The sequence below is a fragment of the Chinchilla lanigera genome, unplaced genomic scaffold (genome assembly GCF_000276665.1).
Source record: "Chinchilla lanigera isolate Chin_1 unplaced genomic scaffold, ChiLan1.0 scaffold00040, whole genome shotgun sequence".
Lineage (NCBI taxonomy): Eukaryota > Metazoa > Chordata > Mammalia > Rodentia > Chinchillidae > Chinchilla > Chinchilla lanigera.
The window spans coordinates 15,418,684-15,444,825 of NW_004955441.1; the positions used below are offsets into that span (position 1 = coordinate 15,418,684).

Here is a 26,142-nt window from a genome sequence, read left to right on the forward strand (position 1 = left end):
GGCAAAGCAACGCCTCTGCCCCCACTGCTACTCCCTCCCTTACTGCTGTATGTTCCAACAGAAAATCAAGGTACGTACTTATTCTCCTCATTCCGCCCCTAAGAGCTTCTGGATTTATCCATTCAGTCTCTGCTCTGACCCCTCCAAGAAAGGTCCTAAGTTCTCTGACTGCTCCTTGCAGTTCCATAAGGTGATAGCTGGAGGAAAGGGAGAAGAGATAGAGGCAAGCGAGAGGCGTTTAGGGTAGGACTGGAGGAGGGTTTCATGGGGAAATGTTTGAGACAGAGACAGGGGAGCAGTCCAGGGTGAGGCCAGGCGGGAGCAAAACATGCAGGGCTGGAATTTACGCTGTTTGCACCAGGATGGCCCAACAGACCTTTACAGCCAGTGCCCATTCTGAGAGATGAGTACCTGGGCCGAACCAGCTGGTAGTATTTTAACTCCCCACCCCCAGAAATATGGGTGCTTTAAGAAATCTTTGAGGGTTATTAGTTCTTCTAATCGTTTTTGAGAATTGAAATAACAGCTTAAAAAAACCTTAGAAAATTTTATTATTTCTTGTAGTGTTTTGAAACTTTTTTGCAGTCCTGGGGATTGAACCCAAGGGCTTTCTACAGGCTAGGAAAAGGCTCTACCACCAAGTTACTCCCCCTGCTCTACTCTGATGCTTTCTTTGATGTGTGTGTGTGTGTGTGTGTGTGTGTGTGTGTGTGTGTGTGTATGTTTTCGTTTGGATCACTACTCTGGGACTGAGCCACTACCCTTGAAGGACAGCTTTGGATGTGCTACCTGGACAACAACTCTTAAGGAGGAGGGATTGATATGTTGGATTCCAATGGTTTTTGTTCTACCGCAGGAAATGTAGGAAGTACTCCAAAGTACAGAAGTTTAGGGCGTATTTCTTTCCCTTGAGACTCATCTAATGGATTTAAGAAAACTGAATTTAGCTGTCCAAAAATATGTTTGCTTATTTAAGAAAAGCCCCATTTTTTACTCGGAAGCGTCCTAGTGACAGAGTGCTGGGAGGGATGTCTTCAGAGGCCCTTGGTGTGTGTTTGTCTCTGAATATATTCTTGCCTGTCAGAGGCACAATCTCTTAAACCCATGTGTCATTAGCAGCTATGTTGTGAGATAATTACTACTCGATCATATTTATAATTTAGCTTCTACTTGGTTTTGAGTCCAAATTCAGAAATACTTTGCCTCTGGCCACAAATAAGAAAGAAGAATGACTGCAGATGGAGCTGTGACAGCCCAATAGTGCAGCAAACTGGGGTGTGGGGCCGGGGAGGAAAACGCTAGATACAAATCCTTTGTTTTCAGAGAACTTCAGGTCAGTGTTCTCCAACACAAATGTAACGCAGACCACAAATGCAAGTCACATATGTCATTTTCAGTGTCCTAGAAGCCATATAAGCATGTAAAAAGCAATAGGTGAAACTGATTCTAAATGTGTTCTATATTTGTCTCAATATAACCAAATGGCATTATTATGGTATGTAACCAATACAAGAAATATTGAGCTATTTTAGAATCTTTTTATGTACACAGCACTTTGCAATCCAGTGTATGTTTACACTTGCATCACATCTCAGTTCAGGCTGTCTGCATGTCAAGTGCTTAGCTGCCACACGTGGCTAGTGGTCACTGTACTAGATAGTAAAACTCTAGACTGTTTTTTAAGGTGGCTTTCTTTCTTTCTTTGGGACACGCTCTAAACTACTTACAAGGAAAATTAGTTTTTCATTTGATGCTCACAATACATGGAGATGGTGCCAGGGAAGATGGGCAGAGATGATTGCTTTTGCTTCTGGCTGTACAAGCACTTCCTCTTTAATGGATTTGGGGTAAACTTTTGAAATGTTTGCCAAAGGGCAAGAGAAGGAAGGACTGATTTTGACATTGAAAGAGGATACTCAGACAGGAGACTCGGAGCTTTGTGGGCTGGCCAAGGCCCAGTGCTTGGTGAAATTTATGGTGCATATTTACGATTCAATTATTTGGATGGAGTCGTTTATGAGAATAGATGCGGGTGGTGTGGTTATTTATCAGGAGCAATATGCTGTAATGGGATGAGTTCTAGACTGCATGTCAGGAGAGGTGGTTACGAGTCCAGGCCCGGGTCTGGGAGGACAGCAGTAGATGAATATGCACCAAACCAGTTGTAGAACTAGGCACTTCACAACCACCTTCTTTTCTCCTTCTTGTGATGAGGCTGACACTTAGGTACCTGACCAACTCTAGTTTAGAGAGGAAGAAGCTGAAACTGGAGAGGTTGAGTCCTGGCTGATTATGGAGTCTGAATAAACTTTCAGCTCTATTGAAACCCCCAGTTGTGGGGTCCTTAGCATTAGAATACACATGCATATCACATAATAGGGACATCTTCTGCAATGCAGGATTCAACCAGAGAAGCAGAGTCCTGTGGTCATAGGCACCAGTGCAGGCATGCGCGGCTGGTAGTTATGCATTCCAGGGAACTGGCACATATGTCGGGCGCTGGCGGAGCAACCTCTGTAAGGAAGTTGTTTCCACATCTGATGCTGAAGCCAGCTGTCCTCAGGCACGGCAGGCAGTTGTACAGGGAAGATCTTGGGCCTGCTGGGGGCGTGGTGCAAGGTGCTGCCCCCTGGAAGCAGAGGGAGCACTGTTTCTACTCATGTTGCTCTGATCTTGGTGACAAGATATCCTGTGGAAGTGTGACCCTTCATCAAGAAGCTAACACACACAGGCACACAGACAGACACACAGACAGACACACAGACAGACAGACAGACACACACGCATGGCCCAGGAGTCAGACAGCTCGAGAGAGGATCAGGGAGGGTGAAGTAATTGCAGACCCAGCTGCTGCTTCACAGCAAGAAACCAAACCAGGTCAGCAACAGAGCACCGTGAGCGGTACCTCGATTCACCAACTCAGTTTCCTCTGTGATTCTGGTCATAAACCAAACTGGACGGGAACTGAATCAAATCTCCCCACAGGCTCAACACTGAACCCAACCACTGAATTTGATTGGTTCTCATACAACTTCGTTTGCGACCAGAACTGTGGAAAGAAGCAAGTTCGTGACCTGCGGTACCACTTACATTGAGCTACAAGATGGCTGTTACTTTTTTCTGACTTCTCATTTTCCCAAGAACTTTCTCTATGGTCAGTTCTGGCGAAAAACACATGACAAAGGGAATTCTAGGAAAGGTTGGTCTGGTCAGCCTATCCAAGTCGACCCAGTGTAATGTCATCATGGTGCTGGATAAATGTTCAATGAAAGCTTGCTGTGACGCTTTTGTTGGAAGTTCTCCAGGAGTCAGAATACCTCATCCTGGTCCTGCCTCTCATAAGCTAAACCACTTTAAACATACCACTGATTTTGTTCAGCTTTGGTTTCCTCATTTGTAAAATACCAAGAATAATCCCTGCTCTGCCTATTTAATCAAACTTTCTTGAGGATCAGTTGAGATATATGAGCAGAACACTTTGCACATTATAAAGCATAAAACAAGTCTGCTGTAGTATCACATTATTATTATCATTATTAAAATAGAATTCAGCTTCCTAATGTATCACCTGAAATTGGAAGTTCCTGATGAATTTACCTTATAGGTAGACAGAAAGATTCAGTTAGATGAGATAGGCAGAAGCACTGTGTCAGCTCTCCTGTGGCTCACTCTTCAAAGGGAGGCTTAATTTCCATACACACACTTCTTACATCATGTTTTACTTCTGAGCTAGGTGGCTCAGAGGGACAAGCGTGTAACTGGAACCATTGGTGACTCTGGAAGCCGAAGAGCAGTGGCCATTCCTTGGGTGGGAGTTGTGAGCAGTGGACGAGGTTTCAGTCCTGTACATCTGGGCTTGCATTTCATAGCAGCCGAACTTGCTCAGCAGAATGAAGAAATCTCTGCGAAAGTTCTTGGTAAAGATGGCATAGAGGAAAGGGTTGGCGCAGGAGTTGATGGGGTAGAACAGGACCAGGAGAATCTTTGCCTTGGACACGGTGATGAGGGGCACCTTGAGGGAGGCGGAAATGGCGAAGAAAGAAATGGGCGCCATGCAGAGGAAGTCGGTGAAGATGAGGGTGGCCATGCGCTTTGCGACCCTGGTGTCGCTAGCGGAGGACACGATGTTCGGGTTCCTCACTGTGAGGTAGATGTGCAGGTAGCAGCCGCAGATGACCACAAAGGCCAGGACATTGAGCACAAGGAGGAACATGACATACAGCTGTGACACAGGGCTGTTAATATCCATGGGCAGACAGATGCTCACCTTCATGTAGCTGCTGATGCCGAAGATGGGAAAGAGGGCAGCTGCAGAAGCAAAGATCCAGCCCGTCACCATGACGCTGGCAGCGTGGCGGAGCTGCACCTTGCAGTCCAGCCGCATGGCATGGGTGATGGTGTGCCACCTCTCCAGGGTGATGGCTGTCAGAGTGTAGACTGAGAGCTCACTGGCAAAGACAGTGAAGAAGCCAGCAGCAGCACAGCCTGCTCCAGTTTGCCAGTCAATGGCATAGTTGTGGTACTGGGTCTTGGTGTGGATGTCAACTGATGCTATGAGCAGCAGGTAGATTCCAATGCAGAGGTCGGCAAAGGCCAGGTTGCACATGAGGAACCGGGGCACGGTGAGTTTGTATTGGCTGGTGGTGAGGACCACCAGCACGGTGATGTTCCCAGTGACAGCCAGGATGCTGATAAACCATATCAAGACCCTGAGGATGTTGTACCCCATTATATCTTCACATGGGTTGAATGCATCTGGTTTAGGGGAGCAGGTCACATCAACCACTTCTTTGCATAAATCATAATCCAGTTCACCGTACATCATGTCAAAGCCCCTGCCGTAACTCAATCCATCGTCTTCTGCCAGAGAGACTCTAAGAGCCCCAACCTGAGTCACATCATCAACTTCTTGCCTTAAAATAGATTTGTTGCAAATTGGATGAAGTTCAGAGCTGGAAACATTTAGAAAAATGAATACAATCAACCTCCTGGATCCAGAATGGCAAATATATTACTGTCTTTTCATAGGGTAGAAATAATGGAGTTTCTTCTTAAGGTTGTTTTCCCTTCTGCTAACGTCTTGTTTGCCCTTGAGGCTGGGCTCAAGGGTTAATGTTGCTTACTGTAAATGAACAGAACAACTCCTATCTGTATTTCTAGAGTGGATGGCACACGGGGGAAACCATCTGGCCACAACCTGACTGTGGGGAGGAAGGCGCCTGGGACTAGCCAAACCCTGCTCTTAAGTGCAACTAATTTACAGACCTCATACCATCCTACTCTTCCCTTCCCCAGTTTCCATTCAGCTCTCTGTTCATGTGCCGGGGAGGGCGTGTATGCTATGTTCCAATCACCGGAAGGTCATTCACTCTCTGACACAAATGGGAACTGTTTGCTTGTTTTACCTCCACAAATTAGAGAATCAGAGTTTGTAGTTGACTCTCAGCTGGCCCCACCCCACAGACTTTGGCCCCTGACTCCTGGGAGGCCAGTTATGTTGCCTGAAATGGCATCAAGGCCCTGTGCTTTATTATCTTACACCCAGGGGCCACAATAAACCTCATGCATGTGTTCACCCTTCAAGGTGAGCTTGGTTAGTACCAAGTAGTTCCCTAGTGAGTTCCCAACAGAGCAAATACAGGCTGCAAAGGGGTCTAGTTCATTACATGATTGTAATATCTTCTACGAGCATCATTCTTCATGGGTTCGCTTTCCTGTCTCAGTTTCCCCTTTAAGCCAAAACGGACAGGAGAAGTACTATATAGAAGCACTTACAAGATTTGAATGAATATTTATTGGTAGAATATGCATTAATATCCTATCCATTCTCTGCATGTGAACATAGAAGGTTAATACTTCTGTTTTGAAGCAAAGCTTTAAGAAGCAGGAATGATTCACACTGGGGGTATTTTTGAATGGAAAAAAATCATATATCTCTGTCTGTGTGTCTGTCTGTCTATCTGCCTGTCTGTCTATCCATCCATCTCTAGCTCTCCCTGTCTCACCAAGGGACAAGTTCACAGCAATGTTAAATGACACCATTTTCTCGAGCATTGACATAATCTCAGTGAGCAGGGCTGTGAGGATTAAACACCTTCAAAAGCCCTCGTGGGAAGGAGACAGGTGGCTGGAGGAGTGGTGAGGTAGGTGCAGCTCCATTTGATTCTAAAAGGGGAGTGCTTATCCAGCGTCCGGCACATGAACTGAACTTGCCCACCACCCCGATGAGCAGGAGCTGTGAGAGAGCGCCTGCTCCTCCCCTCTCACCTCTGGGAAGAGAAGTGCATTTCCAGGAAGTAATTTTTCCTTGGCCCAGGGGACATATTTTTTCTTTTGCCAAAGAAAGTGTGATCTTTCGTTTTAGAAACTGGTAAGTCTTCTCAAATCAGTCACAGTTTGCACTACAAGCATTAAATAAGTAGCACATAGGTATTTGAAAGTGAGTGGAATCAGAGTTTGAGAATCTCCTCGTTTAAACAGTGATGTGAGAAGATAGGTGAGGCAAGCTCCGAGGTGGGCATGGAGAGGTCAAGAACGCCATGCAGTGGTCCTTGGCCTCACTCTTGGCTCCAAATCCTGTCACTGGAAGGGCTACAGCTGGATGGGCAAATCCAGGAATAGAAGATATGTAACCCTTGCTTGTGGATTACACACTGGGCTACTGGAATGAAACTGAACGTAACCATCTAGAGATGGCTTTTACTTCCTGGAGTTGATGGTTGGCTTTGTGCAGATGCCGATTCTTGGTGCTGCTCCCAACATAGCCTAAATATTACTGCTTCCCTTCCCTGAAACAAGTGACTCTTGACTCAAGGTATGGGAAAGGTGAAGGACTTATGGCTCTGAGATAAGAACAGCAATAACAGTGGACCTGAGGGAAATATAGTCTTGTCTCTGCACTGCTGTGGCTCCCTAAGTGTGGTGAAGAGTTGAGACCTTGGCTCACGGTTGATTTACACAGTGCTACTCCCAGATCCTGATCAGCCAGTGCAGATGCTCAGGGTGGCATAGCAGAGTGGCTCAGAGCTGGAACTTTGGAGACAGGCAGAGGTTTGAATCTGAGTTTGCTCAGCGTTTCTCAAGTATTGCTGAGCCTCAATTTCGCCTTTGTGAGACGGGAATAATATTAATGATGAGGAAATATTATGTAAAATATTAGAGGTAAAGATGCAAGGATTAGAGTGCCTGGTAGTGAGTACTCGGCACGTGTCAGCCGCGTAAAGACAGGTGATGGAGGCTACTGTAGAGAGCCCTGTGTGGGTGCCTAGAAGCATATGCCGCAGTGCAGCAGTCTAAAACCAGTTGTGAAGAAATGACCTCAACACAGGAAGAATTAAAGAATAAATAAGAGTGAAAGAACACAGGCTGAATGTAGAAGTGTGATAAGGACATGCTGTACCTGGTTCAGTGATGAGGGAGGGGTGGCTGCCCCAGCCTTGGGACGAGGTCCAAGAGGGCCATTGGTAAAACCCCACAGCTGCAAAGGCCTCGCAGCAACACTGTGGACACCACTTCCCAAGGAGGACACAGCTTTAAACTTGAACCCCATCACTGAATCTCATCTCCTATGCTATCTAATGAAAGGAATAGATTCTGGGATCTGCTTCTGAAAAGCATAATTATTTTGTATTGTGTTTGTGTGTGCGAATTTGCTAAATTAAAAATAATCAAAAATCCACATTTGGGAAGGCGAAGGAAGAAGTTGCCTCGCAGCAAGCCCTGATGGTAAGCAACAGCAGGCACCTGGAGGGGGTGAGGACAGAGCGGTCCTCTGGGTCAGAGAAGGCTTCCTATGATGAAGCCACACAAGGCAGCCTTACGATTTCTGGTTGGGTGAGCCCCAAGGCTATGTCTACACAGCTGCGAGGTGGCAAGACACAGGCATATGAACAGCACAATAAGATAACAGATCCCTGTGGTGTGCTGGCATTGGGCCAAGCAGCATGCCATGCACTGCTCTCATGCTGATCTTAACATCCTTCGAGATGCCTCCCAAGGGGTATTCAGTTACAGGGTCTGGGCAGCAAATTGGCATCTTTCTCACCCTGGTTAGAATGAGTCTCATCTGGAATATAAAAGAAGTAAGCCTTTTACCTCAGCCCAGGCCCTTAAGAATTCTCACAGTCAGGAGGAAATTCTTCGGCCCTTGAGCTATTCTGTGAGGACTGTTGATTCTGACTAGCCCCATGGTAATGCATGCTAATTCCTATGAGCAGCACTTTTCCTGCCAGTCCTTCATATGGGTCTGAGTGCTCCCAGTGACTTTGAAAATATTTTAGGGCATGAACTATTTTTTCTTTCTTTGCTTTTGTTTGTGCTGCATTTCAGCTGGGAATATATGCCGCTTTCCAGCTCAGCATATGCTGAAGACAGAGTAATTGAGGAGACTGTTAAACAGTGAAAATTATCACAGGGCAGCCGCATTAGCACAGAGCTGCTGAAAAAGAGTAGTGAAAAGACATCACGTGACTGAGCACAGCCACGTGGTGTGGGTTTTATCAGAGAGCACAGCCACATGGTGTGGGTTTTATCAGAGAGCTCAGGAAGGAGTAGGGACTTCAAGAACTCCTTATCTCTAATGAGTCCTTCCTGCCAACAGTCTTTGAGATGTCTGAAGCATGTGCAATCTTCAAAGCCACTCAGTCTCTACTCTCTCCAGATCCTGCTATGATTTCCTCAACTCTTAGACCAAGTATCTGCCAGGACTTTGTTCTGTGTAGGTTATCCTCTGTAAACCTGCACATCCTTGAACTGGCCTTGAAAGCCAAAGTAAGAAGGTGTCTCTACCTTTGTCCACCCCATGAGTTGCTAAGACCTGGGAGCAGACATGGCAGGCTCAGTGTGTTTGGGATGTGTTACAGATGTGTTCATCAGTCTTTGTTGTGGCATTTTTGTTCCTCTTTTTCAAAGCTAATATAATGGGACATTTATGGGGTGAAGAGTTTGGGACTTGAAGTGTGAATCAATATTGGTACAAAAGGAAAAAAGTTTAAATATTAAGCATTGTCTATGTGCTTGATGTTTTCCAATTTAATATTTAGTGCCATATGGGGAGTGTTCTTCTGTGGACCCATTTTCTTTGTTTTTTTTTTTTTTTTTTTGGTTGTTTTGAGAGGGTCTCGCTATGCAATTCAAGCTGGCCTTGAGCTCACTTTGTAGCCCAAGCTGGCCTCGAACTCACAATGATCCTCCTGCCTCAGCCTCCCCAGTGCTGGGATTAGAGGCATGCACCATCACACCCAACTTGTGAACCCATTTTCAAAGGAATTATGAGTCCAGCCCTTGCTCACCCTCCACAAGACTGAATGTTTGATCTAGTCCATACCTCTGGGCTTCAGCCACGGAGGTATCTCTGCATGTGGATTCTCCTCGTGTCTCAGACATGTAGAAGTTGTAGGCTGAGCTTTACACTGGGGAAGCACCCAAGCCAAATCCCAGGGATGGACATGGGAAAACTCACATTTGCCGTCTCCAGTTTGCAAAAGCACAACAATGGCTAGGGTAGGTGAGGCTGGCTTCCATGAGGGCAACGAACTTTTCCAGGCTAGGAAGCTTTTTTAAGTTGTATGTTGACCTGGCCCTCAACTTCTTAAGATTTTCTAAGCCATGGCTGGGCAGAGAATTGATCCTTGTTCTTGAAATATCTCTATAAGGAGAAAAGGAAAATAAGACATGATTATTGAGAGCCTGATTTTTCTGCTCTCAGTAGTCAAAATAGTGGACATTCTAGTGTAGTAATCTTCTTACGTGGGTATAAAGGGGGCTCTCGTTCATCAGTGTACCTCAGTCAGGTCAGTATTTGGCTAACAGGACATTTGGCTAGTATGGGAGCCCTGGTACTTGCATTCCTGGTAGGAAGTGTTAGCGACTGCCCTGATTACTGGATATACTTGCACCCTGGCCGATCTGGGGTCTAACTCTTGCTTGTGACTAAAATTATCCACCTCTTCTTCTGCAGCTTACCTATTCATGCCCACTAATTTGTAGAGGGCTGAGAAATAGATGCCATTTGCTCCATTATAAAACTAGCTGTGAAAATATGCCTGATAAACTAGGGGGTTTCATATTGTTTGAATTATCCCGTGTTTATTTCCTCAGCTACATGTCACATGCCCCAAAGCATAGATTACTAAGACACTTTTGTGTGTGTAGATCTGGCACAGGAATGGGCTCGTGGAGTCTAGTCAACAGGTAGTTGTTTGACTCTCAGGGATGCCTCACCAATGTAGTTAAAAATGAGAGGCTGGAGCAAGTCTTATAAAAGAGCTCATTCTAAAGGGAGAGAGGTGCAAAGCAGACTGAGAAAGAAAATCTGGATTTAAAGTGAGCTCAGCAAAATAATGCTTCTGCAGCAGGTATTATATGCAACCAAGAGCATCAGAGTTATCAAGGAAGGGAGCAGCACTGTGCCCGGTTCTCAAGGAGACACGCACGCATGAGGAATAAGCAGAATGATGCACTGGGTGGGGTAATTTAAATGCCATCCATTGTTTAGGTGTTGGGTTTGTAATCCCTTCTCGTGAAACTTGGGCTCCTTTCTGACTGCTCGTTGCTCTGCAGCTAGCTTGTTAATCTGGATTCCTCGACATCCAGGCTGTAAAATACGTGTGTTGCTGCCAGTTCTACGAAGTAGCCTTGCTACTTTGAGATTAAGGCCGCTTGTCAGTGTCCTGGGATCCAGATGCTTGTGGATAAAGAAGAAGGGAATTGTGGGTAGGAGATACAAGGTCACTTAAAATACAGTATAATAAAACACATTCTTTCGCAGAAGTGGTTCCCGAATGAGGGAGGAATAATAGTTGCTGTAGAAGACTTACCATATACTTACTGGAGTGACCCAATATGGAGCAGGACAGGGTTTCCCACTTTTAGACTGGCCAGAAAAGTCTCTCTCTGGTATTTCCATGGATTAAGAAAAATCCATAAATATTTAATTCAGCAGGGGCAAAAATGTACATAGGCCTTGTTCAGTGATATTTGAGACTGACTGACAGTGACGTTCCCAGTTTTGCTCTCTTAAAACACACACACACACACACACACACACACACACACACGGTCTACTCCCTGGCTGTGATCCTTCTCCAGGGACTGGAAATATGGTGTTTAATTTTATAACTCCTTTGTGAAAAGACTCTCTGCTCTTAGAATGCAAATATTTCGTGGGGGAGGCAGGTAACAAAAGCATGCTATTAGTTATTCACATCTTGATAAACATAGGTTATTGTGACTGCGCTGGGTAATGTAGGTCAGTTTGGGTAGCTGGTAGAACATTGTTTCTGGGTGTGTGTGTGATGAACCTGTTTCAGAGGAGATTGGCACTTGGGCCAGTGGACAGTAAGGAAGACCTGTCCTCACCCAGTGCAGGTGAGCACTATCTCACAGGCTATGGCTCGGAGAGAACGAAAAGAGGAAAGGTAAGCCCCCCACCTCCAGGCTGGCCACCTTTCTTCCCCTCCCCTTGGACATTGGGGCTGCAAGCTCTGCAGCCTTCCATGGCAGGCACGTCCACCAGCACTCCCAGGATCTCAGGCCCCAGCCTTGGGGCAGGAGCAAGACCCGTGGCTCCCCAGTCATAAAGCTTTTAGTTTTGGATGGAGGCAGCAACCAACTGCTGTGCTTCTCCGGCTCATAGACAGCTAGCATGGGGCGTCTCAGCCTCCGTGTTCACGTGAGCCAATTCACCTACGAGATCCTCTCCTCTATCTGTGTCTGTATCCTGTCAGCTCTATTTCTTTGGAGAATGCTGATTAGCACAGCGACTGGTGGATAAAGAGGTGCTGGGAGAGAGGCCCAAGGTAGCCTGCAGAAGAGTTATTCTGGGCAACCACAGTTGGAGGAATAAAGGAAGTCATAGAGTGTAACTGAGTCTGTAAGCCTTGAGAGCCAAGCAGAAGAGTTTAGAAGTCACAAGAACTGAAGAATGTCTTGATCGCAATCTGCATTTTCATAAGATTAGTCTTAAAACTCGTGAGACTGGGATGTAGTAGGTGCTCAATAAATACCTGCTAAGTGACCGGGAAAGAAGAAGGATTCAAAGGAGAGAGAGAATAAAGTGGCTTTGGTAGAAATTCAGGCCCAGGATGACGGTCTCAGTCCTCAGTGGGTCAGTTTACCTGTTAGACGTTCCTGTGCCCCAGATGGCAGGGCTTCCCTGGGCATCTGCTTGGTGTTGTGGCGGCCTCCCCTGAAAATTCCTGCAGTGCTTGTTGTACGGGGGAGGGGCATGTGTCCCTCCCATCGGATACTTTAGCATAGACACTGTTGCGTTTTGTTTCTAAGTATTTCTATCTCTTGCCTCTAGCCCAGTGCCAGACATGTAGTAGGTGCTCAACGTCTACAGAATGTGCGGCATGGAAGCTCTGATAGCCTCAGTGAGTATTTGAGAATGTTTAGACTGGTCAGGCCTAACGACTGTGGTCTTTTTATTGAAAAAAATCATACTGGTTAACATTTCAACACACGCTTAATCAGTGAGCGGCAGTGAGTTGTTTTGAGAATTTAAATCCTGAAAAGTACCAGCACAGACACTGTGGGCTGATAATTGTGTCCTGAACAGATTTAGTAATCTTGAATCGTTTCAATGCTGTTTGTATTCTTGGTTTTACATTAAAGCGGCAAGGGAGACGGCAGTGGGTAAGGACGCCGAGGCAGGAAAGGCAGGAGTTAAGTAGCGCTCTGTGCCCCGTCTAATAAAGTGTGTTATAGCCTCTGCCACAAACTTGATTTGAACAATTTCTATTTTTCCCAGAAAAGATGTTATTACAGGTCAATCATTTCCATAAGTGAGAGCACACTTCGGGTGTATCCTGCACTGACAGATGGCTAGAAGACCTCTCTTTCATGATCCCAGGCGGGATAAAAAGGCAATTTACTATCTATAGGACTGTGGGTACACTGGTAATGGAAGAGAATCATTCTTATACAAATAACTCAGTGTTTGAATCTGAACTATCAAATGAATCTGAGCTATAGCCAAATCAATTTGATAAACCATCAGAATATGATTGTGCTGGCTCCAGCCCGCAAAGGCAATGCATTAAATTTTCCCCACAGGAAACTGTTTCCCAAGGAAACAGCGATTGCTTGATTGCTGAGAAAAAGCTTGAGCGAGTTTGGAATACCAGGTGGAAACTTAGACGGCGGCTGATGTTCAAGGTCGGGACTCAGGAGCGGGAGAGGAGGCCGCTGGCCTGCTGCCTCGGAGCTGCGCGTCCCTACTTTCGCTGCGCCTGGTTCTCCTTGCAGAGGAACAGCTCATTCTTGCACTCCCAGGTGGCTCTGGACTCTCAGGTCCAGGAGCTCCTGTTCTTACTCAAACAGAAATGTCACCTTTAGGAAAGGAGCTGTCACGGGTTTGTAGGTACTTCCCAAACCCCCTTAGGGTCCCTTCTACATATCTGCTGGGGACAAAAGATAAGTCTGTGGGGAGGCAGATTCGCCAGCTGATGGAGGAGCTCCTCGGAGACTGGCGAAGCGTCCCAATTTTCAGAGTGCTCCCTGGATCCAGCAGCATCAGCTCCACAGGGGAAGGTGTTAGAGATGCCAATTCTCAGGTCCCAATCCTGGCCTGAAAAATTTCTAAGCTGTGAAAGACCTCCAGGTGATTCTGGTATACAAGCAATTGGGAAGCACTGCTGTAGGCAGCTGAGAACCGTGCAGAGCCACAGAGGTAGCTCAGAGCAGAGTTGCACTTGGCATTCTTCTGAGCTGACTTACCCAAGAGGTGGCTCCTTCCTAGCGACAACAGGCATCCACAGACTCTTTCGGTAGAAGCTTGGCTCCCTCCTCAATTCAGTACAACTGCTGAACCTTCTTGGCAAATGCAGCACAGCTCAATTTCCCTCTGAGCAAAATTTCTGCTTCCACCAAGCGTTCCTCATAAACACTGAGGACTCTTTTCATACACCTCCTGGATTCAAGAACCCAGATGTGTCTTCTTTGGGAAGAGGGGGTCTGACTCAAGGCATATCCACCATCCTAGCTGGAGCAGCGTCTACTGTGGGCTCAGTAGTCTGCACAGGCATCCTCTCCTAGTGGCTGGGTGGGCTGGTCTTCCCCACACCTAACACAAGCAGCCCTCAGACCAGGGCAAGCTGAGGTGCAGGACAGGGACTAGGCCATTTCTCCATCTACATCTTGGGGCAACATGAGTAAAGGCTCAAAGGACGTTTGGAATAGCCTCACAGCCCCGAGGGGAGACTTGATAGGAGAGGGAGGGGAGGATATGAAAGCTAGCAATTATAGGTGGACTTTCAGCCAGGGTCTTGGACATCTATCCTTATACACTGAGACAGAAGAGTAGGGAATGGATCATTATTCTCAACACTTAGAGTCATGAGTAGTGCCTCTTAATTCCACTGGACTTCTATAACTTTTATTCACCTAACTCTGCCCATGTATGTTACTATAGTAAGGGATGGAGCAACGGCCCCGTAGCTTGTGGACCCAGCTGCACCGTTCCTGTTGGCGCTGTCCCTCTGTGTATCTGCATTCACAGCAGTGCTGCCTAGAAGACTTCCATTTTGTGTTTTCCATTAAATAATAACAATAAAGCAGAGTTTCAAAACAGGTTAGTAGGAGAGATACAATAGCTAATACACTGAGTATTGTTGTCTTTCTAGCACTTACTTCCTAGTACTTACAGAGTGCAAGATATAGGCATGATATAAATATTCTAATGAGACAGGTTGTACAGCACTTGGCCTGGAACCTGCTTACACCACCCCAGGAGCTATACTGTGCTGTGTCCCCATATCACTGACGTGCGCTCTCAGGCCAAGAGGCTGGTATTCATAATGATCTTCCTTTCACTTCACAGCGGCTACAGGGGACCTCAGTGAATAACTTCTAGATGTTTCGGCAGCTGTATTCATGGCAAGATGGTATGGCGGGAACACATGGGAACGGGAGGCAGAAGACCTAGTTTGTTGCCCAAGCTCTGTCACTTACAGCTGTGGTGTGATCTCTGAAGGATCACTTCCCCTCTTGGGCTCTGGTCTCCTCAGCCGGCTAATGAATGAGCGGGGATCATGTCCAGTGTAAACATTTTCAGGAGTGGACAGTGGGTTAATCTGCTCTTGGATCAGGATTTTACCTGTCACTAGCTACAGGTAAACATCCAATACTCTTAGGCCTTTCAGCCGAGTGAAATTGAGAAGACGCTATCTACCCAACGTGTATCAAAAGTGCCTTGTCAAAGTCCATTTGTTTCACAAATGCTCTAAGAATGGGGAAACTTAAGCGTTATAAGATGTAAATAATTTGTGTTCTTGAACAGTTGGACTACATGCCTAGTATTCGTCATTTGTTAGGTCTGTGTCCTACTTTGTATACCGTGATCTGGTACATTGTGATGTATGTAATTATTCTGTGAGTCCCCCTTGCCCCACAAGAATATTAGCTTTCTGCAAGGAGAAATTTCTTTTTCTCCTGTACTATACTGCATGAAGCTGCTGCTTAGCATCTGTTCAGTGAGTGAAAGAAAATTATGAACATATATATGTGTACATGTAATTTTAAGGTTCAGATGATAATAGGAAATAGATACTACTGGTTTTGCTAATGTTTGGATGAGGAAACTGAGGCTTAGAGAGAAGGGGCTGGTTTTAAACTGGAGCGGTCTGCGCTGGCACCTCAGGGCTCTCCCCTTTGTTTTTCTTTTGTTTTTTTTCCGGTACCGGGAATCGAACTCACGACCTTGCACTTGCCAGGCAGGTGCTGTGCCGCTGAGCTAAATCCCCAGCCCCTGGAGCTATCCCCTTTGGCATTGTCCTGCCTGTTGCAGGCTAGGCATCCTTTGAACTTGGTCAGGATGGTAAATCTTTCTCAAAGTATACATTTTTCTCCCACCAAAGGGGCAGAATCCCATGGGTGGGGCACACATACCCTTTATCATCAATAAGAAACATTTGTGGAATTCCAGTTCTACCACACAGGGTAAAATTTTAGAGATACAAAGATTCCAGCCTGAAAGAGAACATGAGTCATTTGGTGAAAACAAAAGTGATGCTGACAGGAAGGAGGGAGTGAGAGAGACAGAACCACACATAGCCCATGCTGACCACCTGTGAAGTACTATGTGCAGTATCAGATGCCATAACTGACCTTATGCTGGACACGTAGGCTCAAGAAATAAAGCTTTATTTACACGTTTGTTCTTTTGCCCAGCATTTCTCCTTGCCTCTCCTTTCTCCCTTATGAGTGCCTTTCTTTTTCCTGAAGCACATTCTTCAGGCATTTAGTAGGTCTGGTTTAGAATTCAGGGAAACACATTTAGAAATGTAGCCCCAGCCCATGGCCTAAGCTACAAGAGTCTCTGACGCCTGAGTTGGTCAGGCCAACTTGAAGAAGAAGCAGGATGCAGACTGACCTCCAGGGAAAGGGCGACAGGGCCAGATGGGAAGAGGGCAACAGACACTTTTGGGGGGGGGGAGCCCAAGTGCCAGCGGGAGGCGGCGCCGCACATGTCACAAGGGGTCTGGGAGCAGATCCCAGAGACGATGAGCTCACGGGCTCAGGGTTGGGTGTGTGCACAGGCCTCCTGGGTGCTGAGGGTAAGGAAAGAGACTTGTGTTTTTCCCTCCAGGAAGAGACATACAGCGGAGGGGTCAATCTGTGCCATCAGCCGGGCCAGTTTAACTTTAGCTCCTGCAATGAAACTCGCACAGGCTTGATGGAGTGAGTTAACTCCTCCAGGGAATTCAGTGTTTCCTCTCTAAAATGCCAACGAGAGCTCCTGCTCCTGGGGTAGGATAAGGATTACAAGGAAGGTGCAGCCTCATGTCTTAGAACACTGTTTGGTACTTGTCAAGTGCTCATTACACATTATTATTATTGATATTTTATGTAAAGTCAGGCCATGGATCAGCCTTAGATTGTTCCTGTACATCTTTACAGGTGACAGGAATAAAAGCCAGCTTGGGTTACCAGGCCAGCCTTGCAGGCTTCCCTGAGCTGGAGAGAGTTGACTTCTAACTCCCACGCACTCAGCTCTTTCCCACGGAAAGAAGAAGTTACTCACAGAATGACGGGTCCCGAAGCTCCCTGGAAAACACCAGTGGGCAACTCTTCTAAATTATCGTTATCACTTAGATTCCTGGGGATGGGATTGGGGAGAGAAGAGAGACCCAAAGCTGCATAAATACCCCTGTTGTAAGAGCCATTTCCCTCTAAATGGCCTGAAAGACCAGTCCGGGCTACTTACAGTTCATCTAGCTGGGTTCCGTTGAATGCACCGTTGTGTATTTCTTGAATCCCATTCTTATTCAGCCATCTGAAACAAATGGGCCATTAAAAAACCAATAACGTCCGATGCAAACAATACAGGGGTTTCATAATTGGAAGCACGGGGCAAGGTCAGATAGCGCACATTAGTGGCATAAGTAAAACACAGCCCTTAAAGCTTGAGCACAGCGGTGGGGGGAGAATAACTCATCACTGAATGACCTTTTGTAACTTTTGAAGTTTGTATTGTGTGCATGAACTGTCTACTCAACGGGATAAATGAGGTTCATGTCAAAAGGTATAAGTGAAATTTAATTTTTAAAAGACACACTTAGGCAGCAGTGTGAATCCCATGACTATAAGGTTTTGCACACATCCCCTCAAGGGTGGAGAAGGTGCTTGCGAGGAACAGATCTTCCCTGTCCTGTGGAACAGAAATTGTACAATCACTAAAGCAGTGTTTCTCAGACAGAGGAAAAACACTGCGTGCTACCTTTCTCCAAGGCCTTAAGCTGTTCACCCGTGCTCACCGACAGCAGCGACCTGGCTGTCATCAGAAAGTGATCTAATTAAGTTGTCAGACAACCTGAGCATCTCTGTGACCCTCAGGGCCCTGGTTATTCCAGGTTTGTGGAGGTGACTCTGGGTTAAGCCGGGAAGGAAGGGAAATCAATTACAGGGACCGTAGGCAGTGGCCGGGCGAGGCAGTGTGAGCGTGTGTGAGGCTGTGGGGAGGGCGAGCTCCCTGTGGAAGTGTTGGGGAGGTTTGCTCACACAGGGGCGCCCAAGGCCACCTTGGGCCGGCAGCTCCACCTTGTTCTACTCTTGAGTGGATCTGAGAACAAAGACAGACATCCAAGGCCAGCAGGGCTTATCCCGAGGGGCTCCTGACCACTGCTCTTGTGTTGCTGTCAGGTGTTTTTCCCTGGCAGGCTGGGGATGGGCGTGGGTTACAAGGGCCACTGTTTAAAAACTGACCCACAGCTGCTCCTGTGTAATGAGGCTGCAGGCACTTTTCTGGATTGCACAAGGCAGCTAGGAAATACTTAAAATCCCAGGAGAATAGCTGCATGTCTCTCTTTTCTCCTCCCGAAGCCCAGTGAGCTAAGAAGAATCCAGAGAGAAGCAAGATAAATCTTTTTTAAAGTAGTGACCACTCAGCCGTGCAGTGCCATTCTGCACACTCCCACCTGCCCGTGGGAGGCCCCCTGCCAGGGACAGCTCCTGGCTGCCTTGGCAATCTGCCCAGGCTGGTGGGAGCTGCAGCAGCACCTGCCTCTGACCTGGGGGATGTACATCCCCGGCAGTCTCAGATCAAACCCGAGGGCCAGCAAAATTTTTCTGTAAAGGGCCAGGTAGTAAATCGTAGGTTTTATGGGCCAAGAAGCACATTTAATTCTTATAAAACAAATTTTACAAAATTTTTGTTGACCAAATTCAAAACATAATAATAATTTAGCACATTTTTTCTTTTGTAATATAGTTCTGTTATTGAAAATAGTGGAATTTTTTGAGGGGGGCAGGGTAACATTTGACTTAATTTGGGTTCAATATGAGTGTCACCAATCATTAGAATGTTCGGTTGTAAAAAGCAGTGATAGCATAGAGGCTGGACTTGGCTTGTAGACCACAGTTGGTTGAACATTAATTTACATCTACAGGTTTGCAAATCTCTGTGGGCTCCATCTATTTTTCTACAGACTACATAATTGATCTTTCCTGCACATATATGTCCTGTAAACAGATATTGTTCTGATTAAGGAAGCTGCAGACGGATTTGAAGGGTTTGTTGCAGTCTTTGTTAAAGTCACCCCTTGTCTTCATGTATTTGACACTTAGCAGACACTGTCATGTGGGGAGAAGGACCATATTTTTTTTTTATATCAACAGTGAATCATCACTCAAAAAACAAATCATGTTTAGAACGCCTTCCTTTGGGTAGATGTTGGGCTGCCGGACACTCAGGCTGCTAACAAAGAGAAGCCAGCATTTGTAAAGGGCACTCCTAGTCTAAGACAGGAAGTGCGTGTTTTGCAACCAGATGATGATAGTGAGGTCAACATCAGCCTGGGCAGAGCATCCGTGGAGGAATGACCGCAGCAGGGTTTACCCAAACCTGAGGACTCTGTGTGGCTGGGGTAAGACCATGGCTCCCCTCGGCAGGGACTCCTCCTACAGAACGAGGGTGGAGGGACCTGGCCCATTAAACCTCTGAGCCTGGCAAGGGGATGGGAGCCAACCTAGGAGCAGGGGGTGTGCACAGCAAGCAAGGCCGTCCTGAGGCCACAGGTCCTGCGAGCTGTCACCCCTGTGGCCTCGTTTAGGTCTTCTGACCTAGGTCGCTCATCTGTCTGGCTGGAGCTTCTCGCTGTTCCTATCCAGTCCCTCTGCTCTGGGGGCGGGGAGGGCTTGGAGGCCTCTGCATGAAGGGCACTTAGGCTCCTTTCTTTGAGTCGCTAACCGAGTGTCAGATAATCCCTCATTGTAGGACTGTTTAAAAAATAGAAATATGTTTACATTTAATTTCAGAATAGGTCTCAGAACTAAAATCTGCTCCCGGACAGAAAGCTTTTCCTGTCCTTGTGATATTTTGCAACGCTTTTCACCCGGCGTGCTCTTGGCTGCCCCCACGGGGGAAGCACCCACACCAGGAGCAACTGGAGGTTTGGGCTGTGCCAAATGCGACTCTTCTCGTTCTATTACCTGTGGATTAAGGGACAGCCAAGGAAAGAAAAATAGGTGTCATCCTCACAAGCGTGAATCTGTCCTTCAGAAACGCGTCTGAAAAGTGTTGACTCGGAAAAGCAAACCATCCTCTCTTGAAAAGTCTGCTCCTAAATTCTGTAGAGTCAGCGAAGAGCAGACAGGATGTGTATACTTTTTGTAGCTTTCAGTTAAATATTTACAGTCAAGTTTAAGTAAAAGAAAAACCCACGAGAAATCATGCCACAGAAAACAACCCCCCCACAACACTTTGTAAAATAAGAAGATAAAATACTTTTCTTACAGATATAGTTGAAATTACTGCTTCCCCAAGTAGCATGCTGTGCATCTAACTTTTATGGGCTGTTTGAGCAGTCAGTAGGGCTTGCACCTGTTTCTTGCCCGTCCTGCCTGGAGGGTGGGTAAACTGAGTTGACCACCAGCACAGAAGGTTAAGTTGTTCATTAAGAATGCAGAGTGCATTTAGAAACTTGCCTAGAAGTCAGAAGTAACTCCAGCTCATTTCAAACATGGGATCATTCCAAGAAAATGAGAAGTCGTTTTCTGCTCAGCATGGGACCAAACAGGAGTTGCTCAGTGTAGCTAGGAGGGGGAGCCCTGGCTTCCACACCCTGCCTCCTTCTTGGTCTTTTTCTTTGGGCAACAGAAGTCTTGCGGGGCAGTCACTAGCTTTATTGATGCATGAATTATTCTGTCCTTTGCAGCAGATGTTAGATCACAGGAGACCATCATTCAAAGAGCAATTTTAGATTCTTGAATCCCACTACAGAATCACAAAGTATTAGCATGACTCCATGTTGTGATTCTGAAATGTAAAGACGAACCAGAGAGTGATTTAAGTAGGGAAATGCCAAAATCACTCAGGCAGAGAAGGAGTATGCTATTATGAGAAAGATGGCATTAAGTGAAAAATCAAATGTTACCCTGCTGGATTTCCCCCCTTACTTACAGAATCACACTTTCAACACTCAGCCCCAGGAAAGAATTTCTTTCAACTGTGTGGATGTTTATGTTGTCTTGAATGTCTCTAGAAGAAAGTACAGACAAATTAGATATCTATGTTTGCTCGTGTAACTTTCCCACATTTGGTTTACTTGGCATGATGTGATTGTTAGCTGAGGTAATATCTTAACATGGTTTTTGTTCAGAGGATAGTGAGCCCACAGTTTGGGAAACAAACTTTTCTTTAATAAGTGAGTTCTTAAAGATGGAACTATAGACAAGCAGTGTCTCCTCTTGCTGCAGTTCTCTTAGCTAGTATCTTCATTTTAAAGCTTTTGTTAACACAGCTGTTTGTTATCCTTGCTTCCACGTTGGGTCTCTACTCCATGGACAAAGACACTAAAATGGTCACCTCCTTCCCACCTTTTCTGTTCTTCTCCCATGTCACTCCTCACCATATAGCTCCTTTCCTTCTGTCTATTTTCTTAGGTCATAGAACAATTTTATTGTTGACTTTTCTTTCCTGAATTAAAGGATGGAGAAAGTTTTATCTTTCTGTTTATATTCCTTGTCCTTCCATCAACTTCCCTGTGAGGTCTGATCTAAGACATAAATGTGGAATGAGGAAACAGCTGGAAACAATGTGAGAAATTCTAGAAGACTGTCTCTCTCTCCTCTCTCTCTCTCTCTCTCTCTCTCTCTCACTCTCTTTCTCACTCTCTCTCCTCTCTCTCTTTCTGTCTCTCTCTGTCTCTCTCTCTGTCCCCTGTTCCTCTGAGGCCTGTCCATATTCTTATAATTTCACTCTTGGAAATAAAATTACCATTACACATTGCCTTTTCTCTTCTTTCTTTCAAATTGTAGGTACCTAGGGAAGAAGCCAGTGTATCATGTCACTGTTGCTTCAGTATGAATTTTTCAGATAATGTCTTTATGCATAGGGCAGCATAGGAACTCTGAGGGGAAGAGGAAGGATGAAGGATATGAGGAAATTGCAGGGGGTCAGTAATAAAGCATTAATAAGTAAAAAAAAAAAAAAGAGCAAGAGAGTGCGACTGATTTTGCCACAAGCTTGCTTCATGGGTAACCCTTGTTGAGAAGGCTGTTGATTTTCTCCAGACTGAGACTGGCTGCCTGCATATCAGACTAAGGCCCTTGCTGCTTGCATTCCCACTTAACGTCCATCCGGGAACGCTCTGGAGGATGGAGGCTGCTTACTGCATGACAGAGGCCCAGAAATCTGTTGGGCAACACAGTCCTCGGCCGAGTTGGTAACTGCCTGTGGAGTTCTGGAGCCTGACTGTTCCCCGGAAGCCCATCTGTTAAAAGCTTGGCCCCCAGCTTGGTGCTGTTGGGAAGCAAGAGAAGCTTTACAGAGTGGGGCTGTGTGAGGTCTTTGGGTCACGGGGGAGGACATGACTCTGAAGGGGACTGTGGTACCCTGGCCTGGTTCTTGTGTTCTCTTTCATTTCCTGGAGGGCGGTGAGTAGCTTTGCTCTACCATGTCCTCTTGCCACGATGTGCTTCCACAGTGCAAAGCAATGGGGCCAACCAACCGCGGACTGAAACCTCTAAAACTCGAGTGAAAATAAACCTTCTCTCTTTATAAGTTAATTATTTCAGCGACTTTTAAAATAGTGACAGAAAGCTGATGGATGCGCTGCTCAGTGAAAAACTTACAGTAAAACCTTTTGAAGAGATTGAATCTTGTGAACAGCTGGCAAGTGCTTGATACCTGTATTGGATATTAACCTAGAGAGGGATAAAATGAGAGTGAGAAAACATGGAGCTGCCATTTGAACAGTTGTTAGAATAGGAACTCTCTACATTCAAAACACCGATTTTGTAGTATCAGAAAAACCTACCAGAAAATCCTATGTTATATCTGAATTATGCTGAATATTTTAACCAGGCTCTAATAAGAAATTGATGACTCACAGCAAAGAAACTTAAACTTTAGGCATAAAGGAGATAGTCTGCCCCAACACAAGTATTTTTCCTAAAGATCCGTGAGTGAGCATGATCTAAGAATACCTTCCAACGGGATGACAAAATTCTCCTCAGTTACTCTCCATTTCCAGCCTCAGCATGCTTGTTAGAATCCACCCCTTCCCCACTCCAGGTAACTCTGTTGACATTTGAACATGAAATTCTGTGCCTTTGAACTCCAAGTACACCTAAAGCCTGAGCTGAGCCCATCAAGGTCTCCAGGGAAGTGGCTGGAGGTTGGTTAAGGCTGAGTCATCTGCCGCCATCACCTACAGACATGGCCCGTAAATTCCTATACCCAACAATTCCAGACCTACCGTGGATCCTTTTCAAGGCCTGGCTTGGCTTGCCCAGAAAGCAGAACCCGAGAGCCTGACGTGAAGGTGGTGTTGTGGGAATGTAATGTGGGTGATATGAGCTCAGGGCTTCCAGGACGGGAAGCACGAAGCAGGCGCAGAGGAAAGCTCATCGATACCAGGATGAATTATTGAGCCGGCTACCACTGCTGGTGATTGTTCCCTAGTCTCAAGAAGTAGATTTAGGAGATTTTCAAAACATACGTCAGAACTGTCCATCTGAGCAGGAAAGAGTGAAGGGAATGACTTAGCTATAGACACCTACTTCTTTTTGGTCAAAGGTGACACTGGTATTGATGCTCCACTTCTAGCTTGGAGATTTGTGACTACCCAGTTGATTCCTGATGGCCATCTCTTACCGTGGTGTCAAAGCAGGTCCAGGGCAGGGGTGAAAACATATAAAGCTAGCTTGGTGTTTTCTAGTGCACTTACATTAAGCTGGGTGAAGTTTAGATGGAAGGAACTGCCATGGCAGAGGTTAAAGTTCTCAAGTAGCTCGTGAGCATTGTTCCACACACTGTTCTTCACCACTTCTTCCACTCTGTGAGTTACTCTAACACTTCCTGGTATCTCTACTCCTGTTCTTTCTTTGGTGTCTGATCTTCCTAAGCCACAGTTGATACTGGGTGCTTGAAACCTAAAATACCTTAATGATACACTCATCACTGTCAAGGACTGTGAGTCTCTTTGAGTTTATCACTTTCGGTGTCTTTGTGTCTAGAGAACTGCTGAGTCTGTTTATGGGTTTTCAAATGGTTCTCAGATGTTTTGTTTCTGTCTGTTTCCCAATGATCCACGTACAATTCTCTTGATCAGCTCTTCTTTGTATTACTGTAGTAGACCCTGAGGTGATCTCCTGCTTTTTATGGAGCAAAGGGTTATTATTATTTTCGTATTGCTACTGTTCTTGAGGGTCTCACCATGTAGTCTAGGCTAACCTCAAACTCACAGTGGAGTTTAGGTTGACCTCAAACATGTGAATCTCCTGCCTTGGCCTCCTGAATGCTGAGATTACAGGCATGCACCAACACATCCAGCTGGAAAGAAATTGTTAATATGTTCTTTTGAAGGATTTGTTATGTTTTATTTTTCTTTTAAAAATTTACATGCATAAAAATTAACTTTGTGGGGCAGAGGTCTGTGAGGATAAATGAATATAGCCCTGTTACCCCCGGCATAATCCAGATATGGGACACTGCCACCCTCCCCCCCCCATTCACTTCTGCTTCTCCTTTGTCGTTAACCTCTGCCGAGGCCTTCTGTTCCTAGGACTACGAATCAAATTCTGTTTCTATCATTTTGCCTTTTCCAAAAGGCAAATCATCTAGTATTTAAGTTTAGACTGCAGCTTCTTTTCATTTGTAATAATCCATTTTTGATTCTTCCGTGTTGTTATGTGTATCCACGCTCCACTGTTTTCTGTGGCGAAGCTGTATTCTGTCCTGTGAATGTTCCACAGTTTGTTTATCCATTCACAGGCTGAACGGTATCTGGGTTATTTCAAGTTTTTGTGGAAAAATATGTGTTAGATGTATATATGCTTATACATAACACATATATAAAAGCTTCTTTAAACATTTGTGCACAGTTTTTTATGTATGAGAAGGTAGGCTTTTGTTTTTCTTGGGTGAATACCTAGGAGTGGGATTGTTGGGTCTATGGTAAGCAAATCCTTAACTGGAAAACAGTTGGGCAGTGTTTTACAAAGTGATTGTGCCATTTTGCATTCCCACTAGCAGTGCATTCAGTTCTGTATCCTTTGTTTTAAAAAATATATATTCTTCATATATAATATATACTTACTGTGGGATTTATGAAAATATGGAAACATCTACATAAGAAAGCAGAGATCACCTGCAGTCTTATTACCCAGAGATAGCTTCTGTTAACATTTGAAGACTGAAGTGTCTGCCAAACTAGCTTTCATGATTACTTTTCATAACCCGTGAGATTCTATTCATTCCCAACAGAAACACTGCCATAACTTTAAACACCCTCTACATGACAGAGTCCTATTCCACATTGGTTATTTAATCAGATCTATCCTTCTACTACTTTTAGATCTCTTCCCATGTATTTATGCAGTATTCCCTTAATGAGACATCAAACCAGGAGCCATTTTAATATTTTCTGACAATCCTTTTCTACTGTATGGCTTTGGAATGCAGTGTATGCTTGTAAAACACTGGGTTAATTGGTTGATGTTTCTAAAGCATTTCTCAATTCTGTCACCAAGAATGTATCAAAACCCAGATTTAGTTAATTTACTTGTCAGGTATCACTACTATTTGGGATAATTATGTTTAAACGGAGGCAGGGAGGTCTAGAGGCCAGGAGTCAGTAGAACCTGCTGGACAGCTAGGACACAAACTAAACACACTTCATTTCATCTCTCCAGCTACGGTATGGACTGTCACTATCAAGGTAGACATCATATTAAATGTCTCTGTGCCCTGCTTCCTGACTCCTTGATCCAACTTTTTCTCTAGGTGTCATCATGACAATAAAGCTACCATCCAATTTAACTTGGCAGACACTTGCCTCAGCTATGCTGGGAATGTTTCATTTTCTGTCCTGGGCTTCTTCGCTGTCTTTAAGTGAGGAACTTACAGAAATCTGTTCAATCATTGTGAGGCCTTTGCAAATCTGGAAGCACTAGGGAGTTAACGCCCCACTGGAAACTCTTGTCTAGGGATGAGCTCCCCTCTCCCATTCCCGGGGGAGCAGTTCTGGATACATTCTACGTGATACCTTAGACGGCATTAGCATGACTGAGCCCTGGTTACCTAGTGGTCATACAGTCTTGAATCATCTTTCCCTCTTTTCATTTTTGTCTTCCTAGTCAGTCCTCTAAGCTCTTGGCATTGGATGCCTAAGCAAACTATTTACATGTAAGTCCTTGCTC

General features: G+C 45.5%; 1 protein-coding gene across 1 annotated transcript in view; it reads right to left on the bottom strand.

Annotated features, from left to right (window-relative positions):
* Window positions 1-3,506: 3,506 nt before the first annotated feature.
* Fshr (follicle stimulating hormone receptor) overlaps window positions 3,507-26,142 on the bottom strand; it is a 163,257-nt gene continuing 140,621 nt past the window's right edge. Inside the window, exons 5-10 of the mRNA XM_005391009.1 lie at window positions 22,573-22,644; window positions 20,900-20,977; window positions 17,207-17,275; window positions 17,024-17,098; window positions 9,461-9,646; window positions 3,507-4,952 (exon numbers count right to left, since the gene is read on the bottom strand). Coding sequence (XP_005391066.1) covers window positions 3,719-4,952; window positions 9,461-9,646; window positions 17,024-17,098; window positions 17,207-17,275; window positions 20,900-20,977; window positions 22,573-22,644 — 1,714 coding nt within the window. The 3' untranslated portion in view covers window positions 3,507-3,718. The remainder of the gene's footprint in view (window positions 4,953-9,460; window positions 9,647-17,023; window positions 17,099-17,206; window positions 17,276-20,899; window positions 20,978-22,572; window positions 22,645-26,142) is intronic.